This window comes from Scheffersomyces amazonensis (assembly GCF_036850825.1).
Source record: "Scheffersomyces amazonensis strain UFMG-HMD-26.3 chromosome Unknown RJT21scaffold_1, whole genome shotgun sequence".
Taxonomy (NCBI): Eukaryota; Fungi; Ascomycota; class Pichiomycetes; order Serinales; family Debaryomycetaceae; genus Scheffersomyces; species Scheffersomyces amazonensis.
In genome coordinates, this window is record NW_027042741.1 from 1,658,080 (window position 1) to 1,672,084 (window position 14,005).

The 14,005-nt window shown below is 29.5% G+C and overlaps 8 protein-coding genes across 8 annotated transcripts; 6 read left to right on the forward strand and 2 right to left on the reverse strand. All coding sequences in view use genetic code 12, as the record gives it.

Annotated features, from left to right (window-relative positions):
* Positions 1-574: 574 nt before the first annotated feature.
* On the forward strand, positions 575-958 carry RJT21DRAFT_111501 (uncharacterized protein; the record flags this gene model as incomplete). Its single annotated transcript, XM_064880002.1, has 1 exon — positions 575-958. The coding sequence occupies one exon, from the start codon at positions 575-577 to the stop codon at positions 956-958; it is 384 nt and encodes a 127-aa protein (XP_064741109.1).
* A 609-nt stretch (positions 959-1,567) lies between these two features.
* Positions 1,568-4,168, forward strand: RJT21DRAFT_81482 (mismatch repair ATPase; the record flags this gene model as incomplete). Its single annotated transcript, XM_064885292.1, has 1 exon — positions 1,568-4,168. The coding sequence occupies one exon, from the start codon at positions 1,568-1,570 to the stop codon at positions 4,166-4,168; it is 2,601 nt and encodes an 866-aa protein (XP_064741110.1).
* A 42-nt stretch (positions 4,169-4,210) lies between these two features.
* Positions 4,211-6,076, reverse strand: RJT21DRAFT_12183 (RNA-binding snoRNP assembly protein). The gene has a single exon (XM_064882232.1). It carries the CDS (start codon positions 6,023-6,025, stop codon positions 4,253-4,255), a length of 1,773 nt encoding a protein of 590 aa, XP_064741111.1. The 5' UTR covers positions 6,026-6,076; the 3' UTR covers positions 4,211-4,252.
* Positions 6,077-6,877: 801 nt separating this feature from the next.
* RPL15A (60S ribosomal protein eL15) lies at positions 6,878-7,695 on the forward strand. Its single transcript, XM_064882237.1, has one exon. It carries the CDS (start codon positions 6,924-6,926, stop codon positions 7,536-7,538), a length of 615 nt encoding a protein of 204 aa, XP_064741112.1. The 5' UTR covers positions 6,878-6,923; the 3' UTR covers positions 7,539-7,695.
* Positions 7,696-8,036: 341 nt separating this feature from the next.
* ADE17 (bifunctional phosphoribosylaminoimidazolecarboxamide formyltransferase/IMP cyclohydrolase) lies at positions 8,037-10,286 on the forward strand. Its single transcript, XM_064880700.1, has one exon. The coding sequence runs from the start codon at positions 8,269-8,271 to the stop codon at positions 10,036-10,038; it is 1,770 nt and encodes a 589-aa protein (XP_064741113.1). The 5' UTR covers positions 8,037-8,268; the 3' UTR covers positions 10,039-10,286.
* A 150-nt stretch (positions 10,287-10,436) lies between these two features.
* Positions 10,437-12,579, forward strand: RJT21DRAFT_117441 (protein-transporting protein). The gene has a single exon (XM_064880701.1). It carries the CDS (start codon positions 10,498-10,500, stop codon positions 12,499-12,501), a length of 2,004 nt encoding a protein of 667 aa, XP_064741114.1. The 5' UTR covers positions 10,437-10,497; the 3' UTR covers positions 12,502-12,579.
* Positions 12,580-13,192, reverse strand: NAT5 (peptide alpha-N-acetyltransferase subunit). The gene has a single exon (XM_064880702.1). The coding sequence runs from the start codon at positions 13,131-13,133 to the stop codon at positions 12,609-12,611; it is 525 nt and encodes a 174-aa protein (XP_064741115.1). The 5' UTR covers positions 13,134-13,192; the 3' UTR covers positions 12,580-12,608.
* DAP1 (Dap1p) lies at positions 13,193-13,986 on the forward strand. Its single transcript, XM_064880703.1, has one exon. The coding sequence runs from the start codon at positions 13,398-13,400 to the stop codon at positions 13,842-13,844; it is 447 nt and encodes a 148-aa protein (XP_064741116.1). The 5' UTR covers positions 13,193-13,397; the 3' UTR covers positions 13,845-13,986.
* The last annotated feature ends 19 nt before the right edge of the window (positions 13,987-14,005 follow it).

Genomic DNA, 14,005 nt, shown 5'->3' on the forward strand with positions numbered 1-14,005 from the left:
TGTTTTTACCCATTACAAAAGGCATAAGGCATTTCCTATATCATTTCCACAATCACTGGAAGCATTCCTCAAATGTGTACCATATTTAAAAAATTGGAAATCTAGAAAGGAAATATTACATTTTAACTTAGGCATAGATGATAATGGATCAGGAATGACCTCATTGATTGAGTCGGTAATCCTTATATTGGATATAACTTGAAACTTGGTGTGAGTATACAGAAAGTTTTTAAATGATGGAGAACCAACAAACTTCAATCTACCATATGATTTGCTTTCTAAGCTTGATTTAACTTATTTCAGGTTCTATACTGATTATTTAACATCTGAAATAACAGGACCCTATGTCAAGCTTATAAAAGGTTCTCCAGTCCTTGATATCGATGCCTTGAGTAAAAATTTATAGGAGTTGCATATTGGAGAAAGGCTAAGGTTAAAGGAAAGATCAGGGACCAATAATAGCCATATTAGACTAAAATATGTGTCCTTTGAAACTATTCATTTAGTCTCACTTGTATGGTTAATGAGATTTTATTTTAAGGGCATTAAGAAAGCCAGATTAAGAAATCAAATTATGGTATCACAAATACTTTTGTATAGGAGTAACATCGAGGAACTCGAACTAATTGGTTATAAACATTTACCACCAGTTAAATTTTCAACTTTTAATGGATTAAAAAAACTTAAGATTAGTGGTCCTTGTAATGTGCTCCAACAAGTACTTCAGTGTATCACTTCAGATAACTTGGCAATTTTATCTTTATCTTTATCTTGCCCAACTCCAGAAATATATACATGTATTTCTTATTTCGCCAATTTCTCCTATCATTCACATCATGAAACATACTTTCCAAAGTGGTCCTTCATGGATGGAAAGAAAAAATTTAGTGAACTTGCTGATTTTGCCGATAACGAATTAATGGCACGTATATGGAGGAAACTTGATTATGAATATTAGAATTGAATATTCCTAAAAAATAGAAAATTTAAAATAGAAAATAGAAAAGTATTATGTATATATGTAAATAATAATAGATAGACTAGACAGACCTATAAAATATAATAAAACTCAAAAGGATTAAATATGCACAGTCTGACATTCTTCACTTGCAAACAGTCCAGTGCAACCAATCGTTCCACCAAAAGAGTCATTTACTATCTACATAGTTTCTTTAAATTTTTTACCATTTATAACTCTCTATTTATAATAAATGATGCTTTGAAAAAAAAAAAAAATACCCCAAAGGAAACTTTTCAGATCTATAACCAAATAATATAAAACGCGATAAATGATTTATCACTACCTTGAAAACTTTTTGGTATTGCTTCTTTTAAGTCAGATATGATAAGGTATACTACTTGTTGGGGATCATTCACCCGAAGGAGTATTTTCCGAGGGTTGAAAAGGTCAACAAAGAGCCAAGCTACTATGAATTCAAAGATATTAGTCGAGGCTGCAACATCTTCTTTAGGATCAAATGCTCCATCATTTCCAATTCCAGATTATGATAGAGGAGGAAGAACAGGAAAAACTGCACTTACGCCATTATATGCCTCGACTAAAAATATGGAATCACAACATCCAAATTGTGTGATTTTAACTCAAGTAGGACATTTTTATGAATTATATTTTGAACAAGCTCAAGAATTTGGTCCAAAATTAGGTATAAAAGTTACAAGTAAAAAGACTAGTAATCATGAAATTCCAATGTCAGGATTTCCAGTTGCTCAACTACAAAAATTTGTTAAAATTTTAGTTCAAGATTTAGGAGAAAGTGTTGCTATTGTTGATCAATATAAAAATCAAGAAGTAATAAATAATCTTATTCATAGAAGAGTATCAAGAATAGTTACACCAGGAACTTTAATTGAAGAAACTTTTATTAATTATAATGAGAATAATTATTTAGCATCAATATATCTTCCACCAAATTGCACAAAAGTTAAAGCTGATCCTAATACAAAAATTGGAATTGCATGGATTGATGTTTCAGTGGGTGATTTTTATGTTCAAGAATCAACTTTAGGTGAATTAGATTCAGATATTTCAAGAATTACTCCTAGTGAAATTATACTTCCTCAAGAATTTCAAAAGGAAAATTTATTAGATGGTGAATGGTTTACACCATTTCAACAATTAAAACGATATTTTTTAAGGTATCATAATTCTATTGGTAAAGATTTAAAATCTGAATTTGAAAGTGGTTATCAAACTACTCGTAAAGCTCTTGAAAGTTTTTCAGGAAGTGAAATAGCAGCGATGAATATGATTTTATCATATATTCATGTAAATTTACCTGATTCTAAACCTCATTTAGATATACCTATTCAATATGGAAATGAAAAATATTTACAAATGGATCCTAGAACAAGAGCAGCTTTAGAATTAATTGAAAGATCTACTGGCGGTCGATTATCAGTTGTTGGAACATTACTTTCAACCATTAAAAGAACAGTAACCACTTCTGGAACTAGACTTTTAACTCAATATTTAAAATCTCCAATTTTAGATACTGAAGAATTATTAAGAAGACAAAAATATGTGGCATTATTTAAAGATCATGGTGAAATGAGAGTTACATTAAGAACAAAATTATCTCAATTAGGAGATCTCGTTAGATCTTTACAACGTCTTTCATTTGGTACCGGTGATCAATTTGGACATTTATTATCTATTGGTGATGGATTATCGAAACTTAAAGATCTTGAAGATTATTTAACTGAAGAATTTAAAAGTAATCCTAAAACGTTTAGTACTTTAGAAAATTTCTTAGATAAATTTCGAGTCCCTAATCATATTGTTAAAGAAATAAATTCTACTCTTCATGTTTTGAATAAACAAGAATATGAAGTAAATACAACAGAAGAAAATGAAGTTAATGTTGAATCAAATTATGTTGATAATGGATCATATGGAAATAATTCAGTAAATAAATATTTAATTCTACCCCAAGATGAAAATAAGTTTGAATTCTTAGTTAAACGAGATTTTAGTATTCAATTAAGTTCATTACATGATCATCTTGATCAGTTGTATAGACAAGAAGAACTGATAATAACTTCATTAACTAATGAATTATCTGCTATAGATCCTACTGTAAATGTGAAAAGAATGCTTCAATCAGGTCGACACTTCAATAGTCTTCATATTCTGGGAAAACGTGATAAATTAGATGAAATTCATCGACAATATAAAATGTATGTTCGAGACAAAAGAAAGGATTCATTAATTTATAAACCACTTGAATGGAGTCAATTACAAAATGAAGTTGAAGGAATTAAACAAGATATAAGAAATTTAGAGAAGGAAATTATTGAAAATTTACGATTAAAAGTTCTTGAAGATATTTCATCTATTAGACAAAGTAGTGAATTGGCCGGATTTTTAGATGTTATGATATCATTTTCAGTATTAGCTGAAGAATTTAATTTAACTTGTCCAATTTTTCTTAAAGGTAATACTTTAAATATTACTGGAGGTAGACATTTAGTAGTTGAATCATCCTTAAGGGAAACAGGAATTAATTTTACTCCTAATGATACTAAACTTTCAAGTCCAAATAGTATGACACTGATTATTTCTGGTCCAAATATGGGAGGTAAAAGTACATTTTTAAGACAAAATGCTCTAATTATAATTCTTGCCCAAATTGGATGTTTTGTTCCAGCTGATAAGGCAAAAATTGGATTAGTTGATAAAATTTTTACTAGAATTGGAGCATCTGATGATATTTTTAATGATTTAAGTACATTTATGGTAGAAATGGTTGAAACAAGTAATATTTTACAAAATGCAACCCCAAAATCTCTTGCAATTGTAGATGAAATTGGTAGAGGTACAAGTGGTAAAGAAGGTTTAGCATTAGCATATGCTACATTAATGCATTTAGTATTTAAAAATAAATGTCGTACACTTTTTGCAACCCATTTTGGATTAGAATTAAAACAACTTATGGAAGAAAATGATATTAATCAAACTAATATGAAATTCTTAAGAACAAGAGTATTAATTGAAGATGAAATAGATAAGAAAATCATTATAGATCATAATTTAGAACCAGGCATTAGTGAAAGATCATATGCACTTGAAGTAGCAGCTATGGCAGGATTTCCTAAGCTGGCTCTTGAGAATGCAAAATCAGCATATCGTTCTTTAGCATTAAATTAGTGTATATAAAATAATTATACATATATATATATATATAACATTAATTAATTAATTAATTAAATTGATTTTTTCTATATAACTGATTTAAGGATTCCCATTTGGGTTATTACCATTCTGTAACTGTTTCATAATAAGTTGTTGAATTTGGATCAACTGATCCTGTGATACATTGTTGTTTTGAGGTGGTGGTGGTGGTGCTTGTTGTTGTTGATTATATTGTGGTTGTCCTCCATTATATGGATTTGGTTGGTAAGTGTTATTGTATGGGAATTGTGGTTGATTGTATTGGTTTCCATATGGTTGGTTAACGAATTGGGCAGGAGGAGGATATTGTTGATTAGGATAAGGTTGATGATTAGAATACAATTGTTGAGAAGGTTCAACATGAGGAGTATAAGGTTGGTTATATTGTTGTTGATTATTGAACGGTATTTGTTGAGGTTGTTGAATTTGATTAAAAGGTACCCCATATGGAGTTTGTTGATAAGAAGGAACAGGAGGTTGAGGGTTAGACCATTGTTGACGAACTTCTTGCTTTGTATGTAATGGATTATAAACTGAAGTTGGAGTTTGCTTTGATCTTGGTTGTTCTGCATATCCATAAGGTTGGAACCTCTTGGGTGGTGGTTGAGTACTAGGTAAAGGATTCTGTCTCTTGGTAGGTTGATCATTACTATCACCATCTTTATCTTTATTCTTAGATCTATTCTTTTTCTTTTTAGATCTCTTTGCTTCTAATTCCATCTCATCGTCGGAGAATTCTTGTTCTTCCTCTGGTAATTCTTCATCATGACAATTACTAGCATCTGTACCTTTAATAGATTTTATAGCATCTGTATAAATAAATTCAGAATCAGGTACTACATAATAAGCTGTTTGACCCTTAGAATCTTTAAATTTTTCAAATTCTTCTTTAGAATTAAATTTCACACTATAAATAGGTTCTTGAACTCTACCAAATGTTTCAAATAGCATTCCTATAACAGTTCTATCTTGAAGACAAAAGATTGATTTTTCTTTTAAAACTCTGAATTCTCCTGATGTATTAGCTTTTATAATAACAGAATTTTCTACTAATGATATAATAGTTCCAATTGGTTCAATAGGAGCATCTGAATTTAATTTATAATCTTCTGGTAAAGACGGGGCCACTTCATTTGCTACTTCATTTTTAGAGATTATAGGACCTCCAGAAACTTCACCATCTTCATCATCATCAAAATCATCTTCATCAACTTCAGCTTTCGATCCTTTATTTGATACATCTTCGGTCTCTGAATCTGAAGAATCGGAGTCTGAATCTGAATCTGAATCTGAGTCACTATCTGAAGATTCAGACTCACTATCTGATGATATATCGTCAACATTGATTTCTTCATCAGAATATGCTTGTGTATCTATAACGAAATCTTCCTTAGAATTGTCATTGCTGGACTCAGTAACGTCTTGGTATTCTTGTCTGGATTCATCTGGTTGTTCTGATTCATTTTCTGGATGTCTTTCTATTTGAATGGACTCCACAATTACATGAGTAGGCTCTTGCTTATCTTCTTCTGGTTGTGCTTCTGGTTGTGCTTCTGGTTGTGCTACTGATTCTCGTACCCCTTCTGATTCTATCACTTCTTCGTCATTCGGAGTTTGCAGATCTGTCTTTGAACTTTCAGATACGTCATCATTCTCTGGATGAGTCTCATTAATCACTACTGCATCAGATTCATACGACTCGGGTAATTTTTCAGTAGTTTCATTTGTCTCTATATTGTCAGATTCGTTAGTTATCACTTCAACTTGGTTAACTTCAACATTTGACTGGTTATCATTAACACTTTCAACTACACCACTATCTATTTCAGACATTATATGCTATATCTATTGGTGTGTAAATATGTTATATATATTTGTTTATTCCGTACTATATATTTCTCTACTTAGATAGTTTTTTTTGTGTTCTTTATATTTTGCAATGCTCATCTTGAAGTTGCACCATACAAATTAGTTGGAGTAGAAGTTAAAAGTACCAGGTAAATTAACGTCTAATTGATATTAGTGAAAAGTTACAGTGTTATAAGTCTTTAGTAGTTTGAAGGTGAAAGATATATTGCAACTAGATTTATAGCTGATTTGCTATATATGTACAGCATATGCTCCAGAATTATGATAAGATTTCGCAGTAATTAGTAAAAATAGTTGTGAGACTATATATTATAAAGTGTATGTACATATGAATATAAAACTATTACGGATTTTGAGTAGATTGACTGTATTTCACATTATTAATACTTGATTAAGAGTTCTAGAGTCATCTACTCGTGACTAAGATGTGCTATAATATTAAGCATTTTAGTAGAACTAATTAGATAAAAGTAACAATATACCAAAATTCAACCCAGAAAAAAAAACAAATAACTAACAAGCAAAGAATATTATTGGATTATTCAATCAGAGATTGTATTAATTGAATTATTATATTTGCTGCTAAAGGGTAATCTTATAATGATTATGCTATATTCATAGAAGGTATATGGTATCGTGATCTAACACACGTGATAAATAAATATAAAGTAAAACCTTACCCTACCCTAAATAGACGAGAAACGACCCATATGCAGTCTTTCACAGCCAAAAATATTACCCGGCATCAATTTTTTTTTCTCTCAGCTCTCAGAATCCATAGTGGTGAAAAAAAAATTTTTCACTTTACATTTACTAGTTTACTTAATTCCTTTTAAGATCATTATCATACCAAACTAACAAAATGGGTGCTTACAAATATTTAGAAGAATTACAAAGAAAGAAACAATCCGACGTTGTCCGTTTCTTATTACGTGTCAGATGTTGGGAATACAGACAAAAGAATGTCATCCACAGAGCTTCTAGACCATCTAGACCAGATAAGGCTAGAAGATTAGGTTACAAGGCCAAGCAAGGTTTTGTTATCTACAGAGTTAGAGTTAGAAGAGGTGGTAGAAAGAGACCAGTTCCAAAGGGTGCTACTTACGGTAAGCCAACCAACCAAGGTGTAAACCACTTAAAATACCAAAGATCTTTAAGATCTACTGCTGAAGAAAGAGTTGGTAGAAGAGCTGCTAACTTGAGAGTCTTAAACTCTTACTGGATTAACCAAGATTCTACTTACAAATACTTTGAAGTTATCTTAGTTGACCCATCTCACAAGGCTATTAGAAGAGATGCTAGATACAACTGGATCGCTAACCCAGTCCACAAGAGAAGAGAAGCTAGAGGTCTTACCTCTGCTGGTAAGAAATCCAGAGGTATCAACAAGGGTCACTTATTCAACAACACCAAGGCTGGTCGTCGTCACACCTGGAAGAGACAAAACACCTTATCCTTATGGAGATACAGATCTTAAATGTGATTATAGTATTATTTTTAAATTATTATTATGCATATTTAAGTATTTATTCCCCACGATTGGTAGGAAGTGTGTTTTCTTTTTTGTCATTCCATTAATGATGAATATTGATAGTAAATTATCTGTATAGTTGTTAGTAGTGACGTTTTTTGTAAATATATCTTTCGAACAATTGGTGCTTTAAACTTGAGAATTACTGTAGATTTTTTTTAATTTTTCACTTAGTTGTTTGTTATTTCAAAAAGAAATTGACTATTTTGATATAGAATCGATATTAAGTATCACCAAAAATCACTATTACTATACTAGTTTCATAAAATATAGTATATGTATACCCCATGTAAAGATATAGTAATCCCCCATAGTAATTTTACTATAATTCGCAGAGTCAACCTTTTTTGACTCTTTCTCATAGTTAACAATGTACGCTCACCATACGCAACAGAAAAATAAAATTGGAAGAGAAATTTTTCATAGTCGATATAAAACCATCCCATGATCATCTTGGAAACTTAATACAATTGTTAGTTATTTGGAGTTCTTATTGATATTTTGATCGATTAGTACTTCTTTGAAAAAACATTGTTAATCAATTTAATTGTTTAGAGTTTAATTACAATTATCAATTGATTGTATTTTATTTTATTAAATTCTCAACCTTATCTTAATACCCCCTTGATTATATTAAAAGATCTTATCAGTATACTAATCATTAAATATTTATATAATGCCTCACTCAAAGACTGCTATTTTATCTGTTTATGATAAAACTGGATTATTAGATTTAGCTAAAGGTTTAGCTGCTGCTAATGTTAGAATTTTAGCTTCTGGTGGTACTGCTAGATTAGTTCGTGAAGGTGGATTCCCCGTTGAAGATGTTTCTTCAATTACTCATGCTCCAGAAATGTTAGGTGGTAGAGTTAAAACTTTACATCCTGCTGTTCATGGTGGTATTTTAGCAAGAAATTTAGAATCTGATGAAGCTGATTTATCTGCTCAAGGTATTGAAAAAGTTGACTTTGTTGTATGTAATTTATATCCATTTAAAGAAACTGTTTCAAAAGTTGCTGTAACTATTGATGAAGCCGTTGAAGAAATTGATATTGGTGGTGTTACTTTATTAAGAGCTGCTGCTAAAAATCATTCAAGAGTTGTTATCTTATCTGATCCTCAAGATTATGCCGGATTTTTAGAAGAATTAAAAGCCGGAGAAATTTCATCTGAAACTAGAAATAAATTAGCTTTAAAAGCTTTTGAACATACTGCTGATTATGATGTTGCTATTTCTGATTTTTTCAGAAAACAATATTCAGAAAATGTCTCTCAATTACCTTTAAGATATGGTGCTAATCCTCATCAAAAACCAGCCCAAGCTTTTGTTTCTCAAGGTGAATTACCTTTTAAAGTTTTAGCTGGATCTCCAGGTTATATTAATTTATTAGATGCTTTAAATTCTTGGCCATTAGTTAAAGAATTATCTGCTTCATTAAATTTACCAGCTGCTGCTTCTTTTAAACATGTTTCTCCAGCTGGTGTTGCCGTTGGTTTACCATTAACTGATGTTGAAAAGAAAATTTATTTTGTTGAAGATATTGAAAATTTATCTCCATTAGCTAATGCTTATGCTAGAGCTAGAGGTGCTGATAGAATGTCATCATTTGGTGATTTTATTGCCTTATCTAATATTGTTGATGTTCCAACTGCTCAAATCATTTCTAAAGAAGTTTCTGATGGTGTTATTGCTCCAGGTTATGAAGAAGAAGCTTTAGCCATCTTAAAGAAAAAGAAGGGTGGTAAATATTGCATCTTACAAATTGATCCAAACTTTAACCCAGAACCTTTAGAATCAAGACAAGTTTATGGAATTACTTTACAACAAAAGAGAAATGATGCTATTATTAAAGGTTCATCATTTAAAGAAATAGTTTCTAAAAATAAAGAATTAACTGAACAAGGTACAGTTGATTTAACTGTTGCTACTATTGCTTTAAAATATACTCAATCTAATTCTGTTTGTTATGCTAAGAATGGTATGGTTATTGGATTAGGAGCTGGTCAACAATCTCGTATTCATTGTACTAGATTAGCTGGTGATAAAGCTGATAACTGGTGGTTCAGACAACATCCAAAAGTTTTAGGATTTAAATGGGCTAAAGGAGTTAAAAGACCAGAAAAATCTAATGCAATTGATTTATATGTTACTGGACAAATTCCAACTAGTGAACCAGAAAAATCTGAATATGAATCTAAATTTGCTGAATTACCAATTCCATTAAGTCAAGCTGAAAGAGATGAATGGATAGGTAAATTAAAGAATGTTGCATTATCATCTGATGCTTTCTTCCCATTCCCAGATAATGTTTACAGAGCTGCTAGATCTGGAGTTAAATTTATTGCTGCACCATCTGGTTCAGTTATGGATAAGGCAGTATTTTCAGCTGCTGATTCTCATGACATTGTTTATGTTGAAAATCCAATTCGTCTTTTCCATCATTAAAAAGATTTTCATAATGTCATAACAAAAAAACAATGAGTTAATGCTCTTATTTATTTATCTACGATTCTCTGTTTATTTGTATATTCTATGCTATAACTATAATTATATAGTTGAAGGATAGTCTCTGTACTTTAGTTCATCGGGTGCTATGATTCCCATACATTCATTAACTTTCAATATATCTATTATTTATAAGTATTAAATAATCAGTTAATTAACTGTAGAGTAGTAGTAGTAGTAGTAGTAGTAGTAGTAGTAGTAGGGCATGTCTAACTACTGCGACATTTGCACCTGAAAATAGAAAATTCAAATTCATTCAAGTTTGATCCCGACACGTCGATTGAAAAATAGTGAGTGAAAATTATAACGTTCACTATACGATCTGGTAAGGCCAATATCTAATTTAAATATAAGTACCAGTTAAGTTTATTATTTATTTGGTTATCCAATAATTTTACAATGGCTTCATCAGAATATATTTATGATGAAGATGGTGAAGTATGGCCATTTTTTGTATTATCGATATTAACTTTTATATTATTACCAATAACCATTCTGTGGGCTTATCGAGCATTTATTGCAGTCGATTCACTTTCATCTAATGCTAAAATTAAAGGTGCTATACTTGAAAATAGTGAATCTGTTGAAGTTAATAATGTTAAAGAAATTAAAAAATATAGAAATAAACAACAATCATCTCGAATTTTTAATAAAACTTTAATATTTTTAATTATTGGATGGTCAATTGTATTTTATATTAATAAAAATTTAACTCAATATGCTGATATTAAAAGTATTTTTGATCCTTATTTAATTTTAGATATTCCATCATCTTCAACAGATAGAGAAGTTAAAAGTAGATATAGAAAATTATCATTAAAAATTCATCCTGATAAACTTCCAAAAGATATAACTGAACAAGAAAAAATTAATATGGAAGCTACATTTATTAGAATTAATTTAGCTTATAAAGCTTTAACTGATGAAGTTACTAGAAATAATTTCTTAAAATATGGTCATCCTGATGGTCCTCAAGATATAACTCATGGAATTGCTTTACCAAAATTTCTTGTTGAAGGTAAATATTCTCCAATTATGATTGTTATATATTTCTTATTAATTGGAGTATTATTACCAGCAATTGTTGGATTATGGTGGAATAATGTTAAATCTCATACTAAAAAGGGTTTACATGTTGATACAGCTGCTTTATGGACTCGTAAATTAACTGATAGAAATCCAAGTAAAGTAGTTACACCTTATGTTATTTTAGATTGGATTCTTGATAGTATTGAAGTTAAATCAGCATTCCCTCATTTAACTAAACAACAATTAAGAAATTTAGTTGATAAACATTTTAATCGAGAATTTTCTTCTGATGCTCAAATTGAATCTGATAAAGTTAAACTTATTTCTTTATTACCTAAATTAATTAGTGGATTAATTGATATTACAATTGTTTTTAGAAATACAGAAATCATATTCCCAGCTTCTGATTTACAAAAAGCAGTATTACAGGCCGTTAAACCAACTGGTAAATATCAAGAAATTCTTCAATTACCATATGTTGATGCTAAAGTAGTAGAAAATCAAGATGTTAAAAGATTAGGTAAATTATTTACATTATCAAAAGAAGAATTACCAAAAGTTTTGGGAGTTAATGATCCAATTAAAATTGAAAAGATTTTAGATATTGCTAGTCATATTCCATCACTTCGAGTTATTGAATCTGAATTTGTAGTTCCTGGTGAAGATGTTATTCCTCCAAAATCTCAAGCTCATTTAGCATTAAAATTCTTAGTTAAGTCTCCAAGATTAAAATCCAGTCCTGAAATTGAAGAATCAAGATTAAAAGAAGAAGAAACTTTAGATTATTTAAGAAATCCATTAAAATCCAATGAAACTCAACCAGAATTACCATTTTCATATGCTCCATATTTTTCATACTATGTTCGTAATAATTGGTCAGGTTATTTAATATCTCAAAAGGATAATAAATTAGTTGAAGATAGTACTGCCTATAAATTAGAAAACATAGATTTAAGTAATTTAGAAATTAATCAAAAGGAATGGATAGATGGTAAAGAAGTTATTATTGGTACATTTAAAATTCCATTAAGTACTCCAACTCCAGAAGTTATAGGTACTTATAATTATAGAGTTGTTCTTAAGAATAATTCATATTTTGGATCTGATGTAGATATTCCATTATATTTGGAAGTTAAAAATCCTCCTATGAATATTAATATTAATAAAAGTAATAAAGAAATTGATAGTGATGATGAGAGTGATATTTCCGATCCTGAAGAAGATTCATTAGCTGGAGCTTTAGCTGCATTAAGAGGTCAATCTACTAAAAAAATAACAGAAATTACTAAAGAAGAAGAAGATGATGACGAAGAAAGTGATACTGAAAGTATATTTACTGATATAAATACTGATACTGAAGATGAAGCTGAGTGATTGATTGATTAATTGATTGATTAATTGATTGAAATAAGATCTATAATATTTATTCTGTATATATAAATAGAGAATACAAAAAAATTAAGTTTATTTACAAATTAGAATTAGACTGTTAAGCTTAAGATATATGCATCTGGATTTTCTAATCCTTGAGCTTTATAATAATCCTTAATGATATCTTGACTTTTAGTAAATCCTTGCTTTTCATACCATTCAATAGATTCAGTATTATCCACATGAACATGTAATAAAATTTCATGAACAAATCTTGTTTTAGATTGTTCAATTATGAATTGTAATAATTTCTTTCCAATACCTAATCCACGATAAGCCTTTAATACAGCAAGACTTTCAATATATATGGCATTAGGAATGATTTTAGAATTTATTTGTTGTTGTTGCATATTCTCATAACTTACTATTTTATGACTTGAATTAATAGTTTTAGCTTTAACAGCTCCTACTGGTAATTCTGAATAAAATGCAAGTTTAACTATTTGATCAGCTTCAAGACTTTCTTTATACCATTCTTCTGAGTAAGTGGTAGGTAATACTACTTGATTGATTTTTTTAAATACTCCTACATTATTGACAGTTAAGTCATCTAATGATATAATATCTCTAGCCATATCTATTCCTGTATAATTGTAGATGTACCACCAACTGATGGATTTAATGTTACCAGTAAATCATATGCTCATATAATTTTTCATTTTTATTAAGGAAGCCAAAGTCACGTGACCGTTTTTCATAGACTAATAACCCCATTATAAAATTGTTGGTTACGTCGTCAATAAATAAATGAAACTAATTAAAGTACAGTTCTTTAGTTCTATATAGTTCTATATAGTTTATTTGTTATCTTCAGTAAATATTGTTTCATTATTATAAAAATGCTTACAACTATTATCTTAGTGGTAGTTGTACTTTTGTTAGCTCGAAGTCTTTTATCAGATGTTAATTTAAATCCATTTGGAGAAAAAGCTAAGGAAGATGATACAGTTATTGAAGGTAAATTTACTCCAATTACACTTGAAAAATATAATGGAAAAGATCATCCTAAAATCTTTATGGCAGTTAAGGGAAAAGTCTTTGATGTAAGTCAAGGTGCTTCATTTTATGGACCAGGAGGTCCTTATGCTAATTTTGCTGGTAGAGATGCATCTCGTGGTTTAGCTAAAAATTCATTTGAACTTGATTGTTTAACTCCTATAGATCAGAAAATAGATACTTTACAAGATTTATTAGCTGTTGAAAAAGAATCATTAGATAGTTGGGAAGAACATTTTGATACAAAGTATCCTGTAGTGGGTACTTTACATGAGAATGATGCCATCTAAAACCTATAGATTTATCATCCTAACAAAAACAAATTATTTATGATCTACAATTTCCTCTACAGTATATATCTATAAAATTCTTCACTATAAATAAGTTCCTTTAATTAGTTGTTATATAGTAATAAATAATTATATCCTCTAATAAAACTTTAGTAATAGTA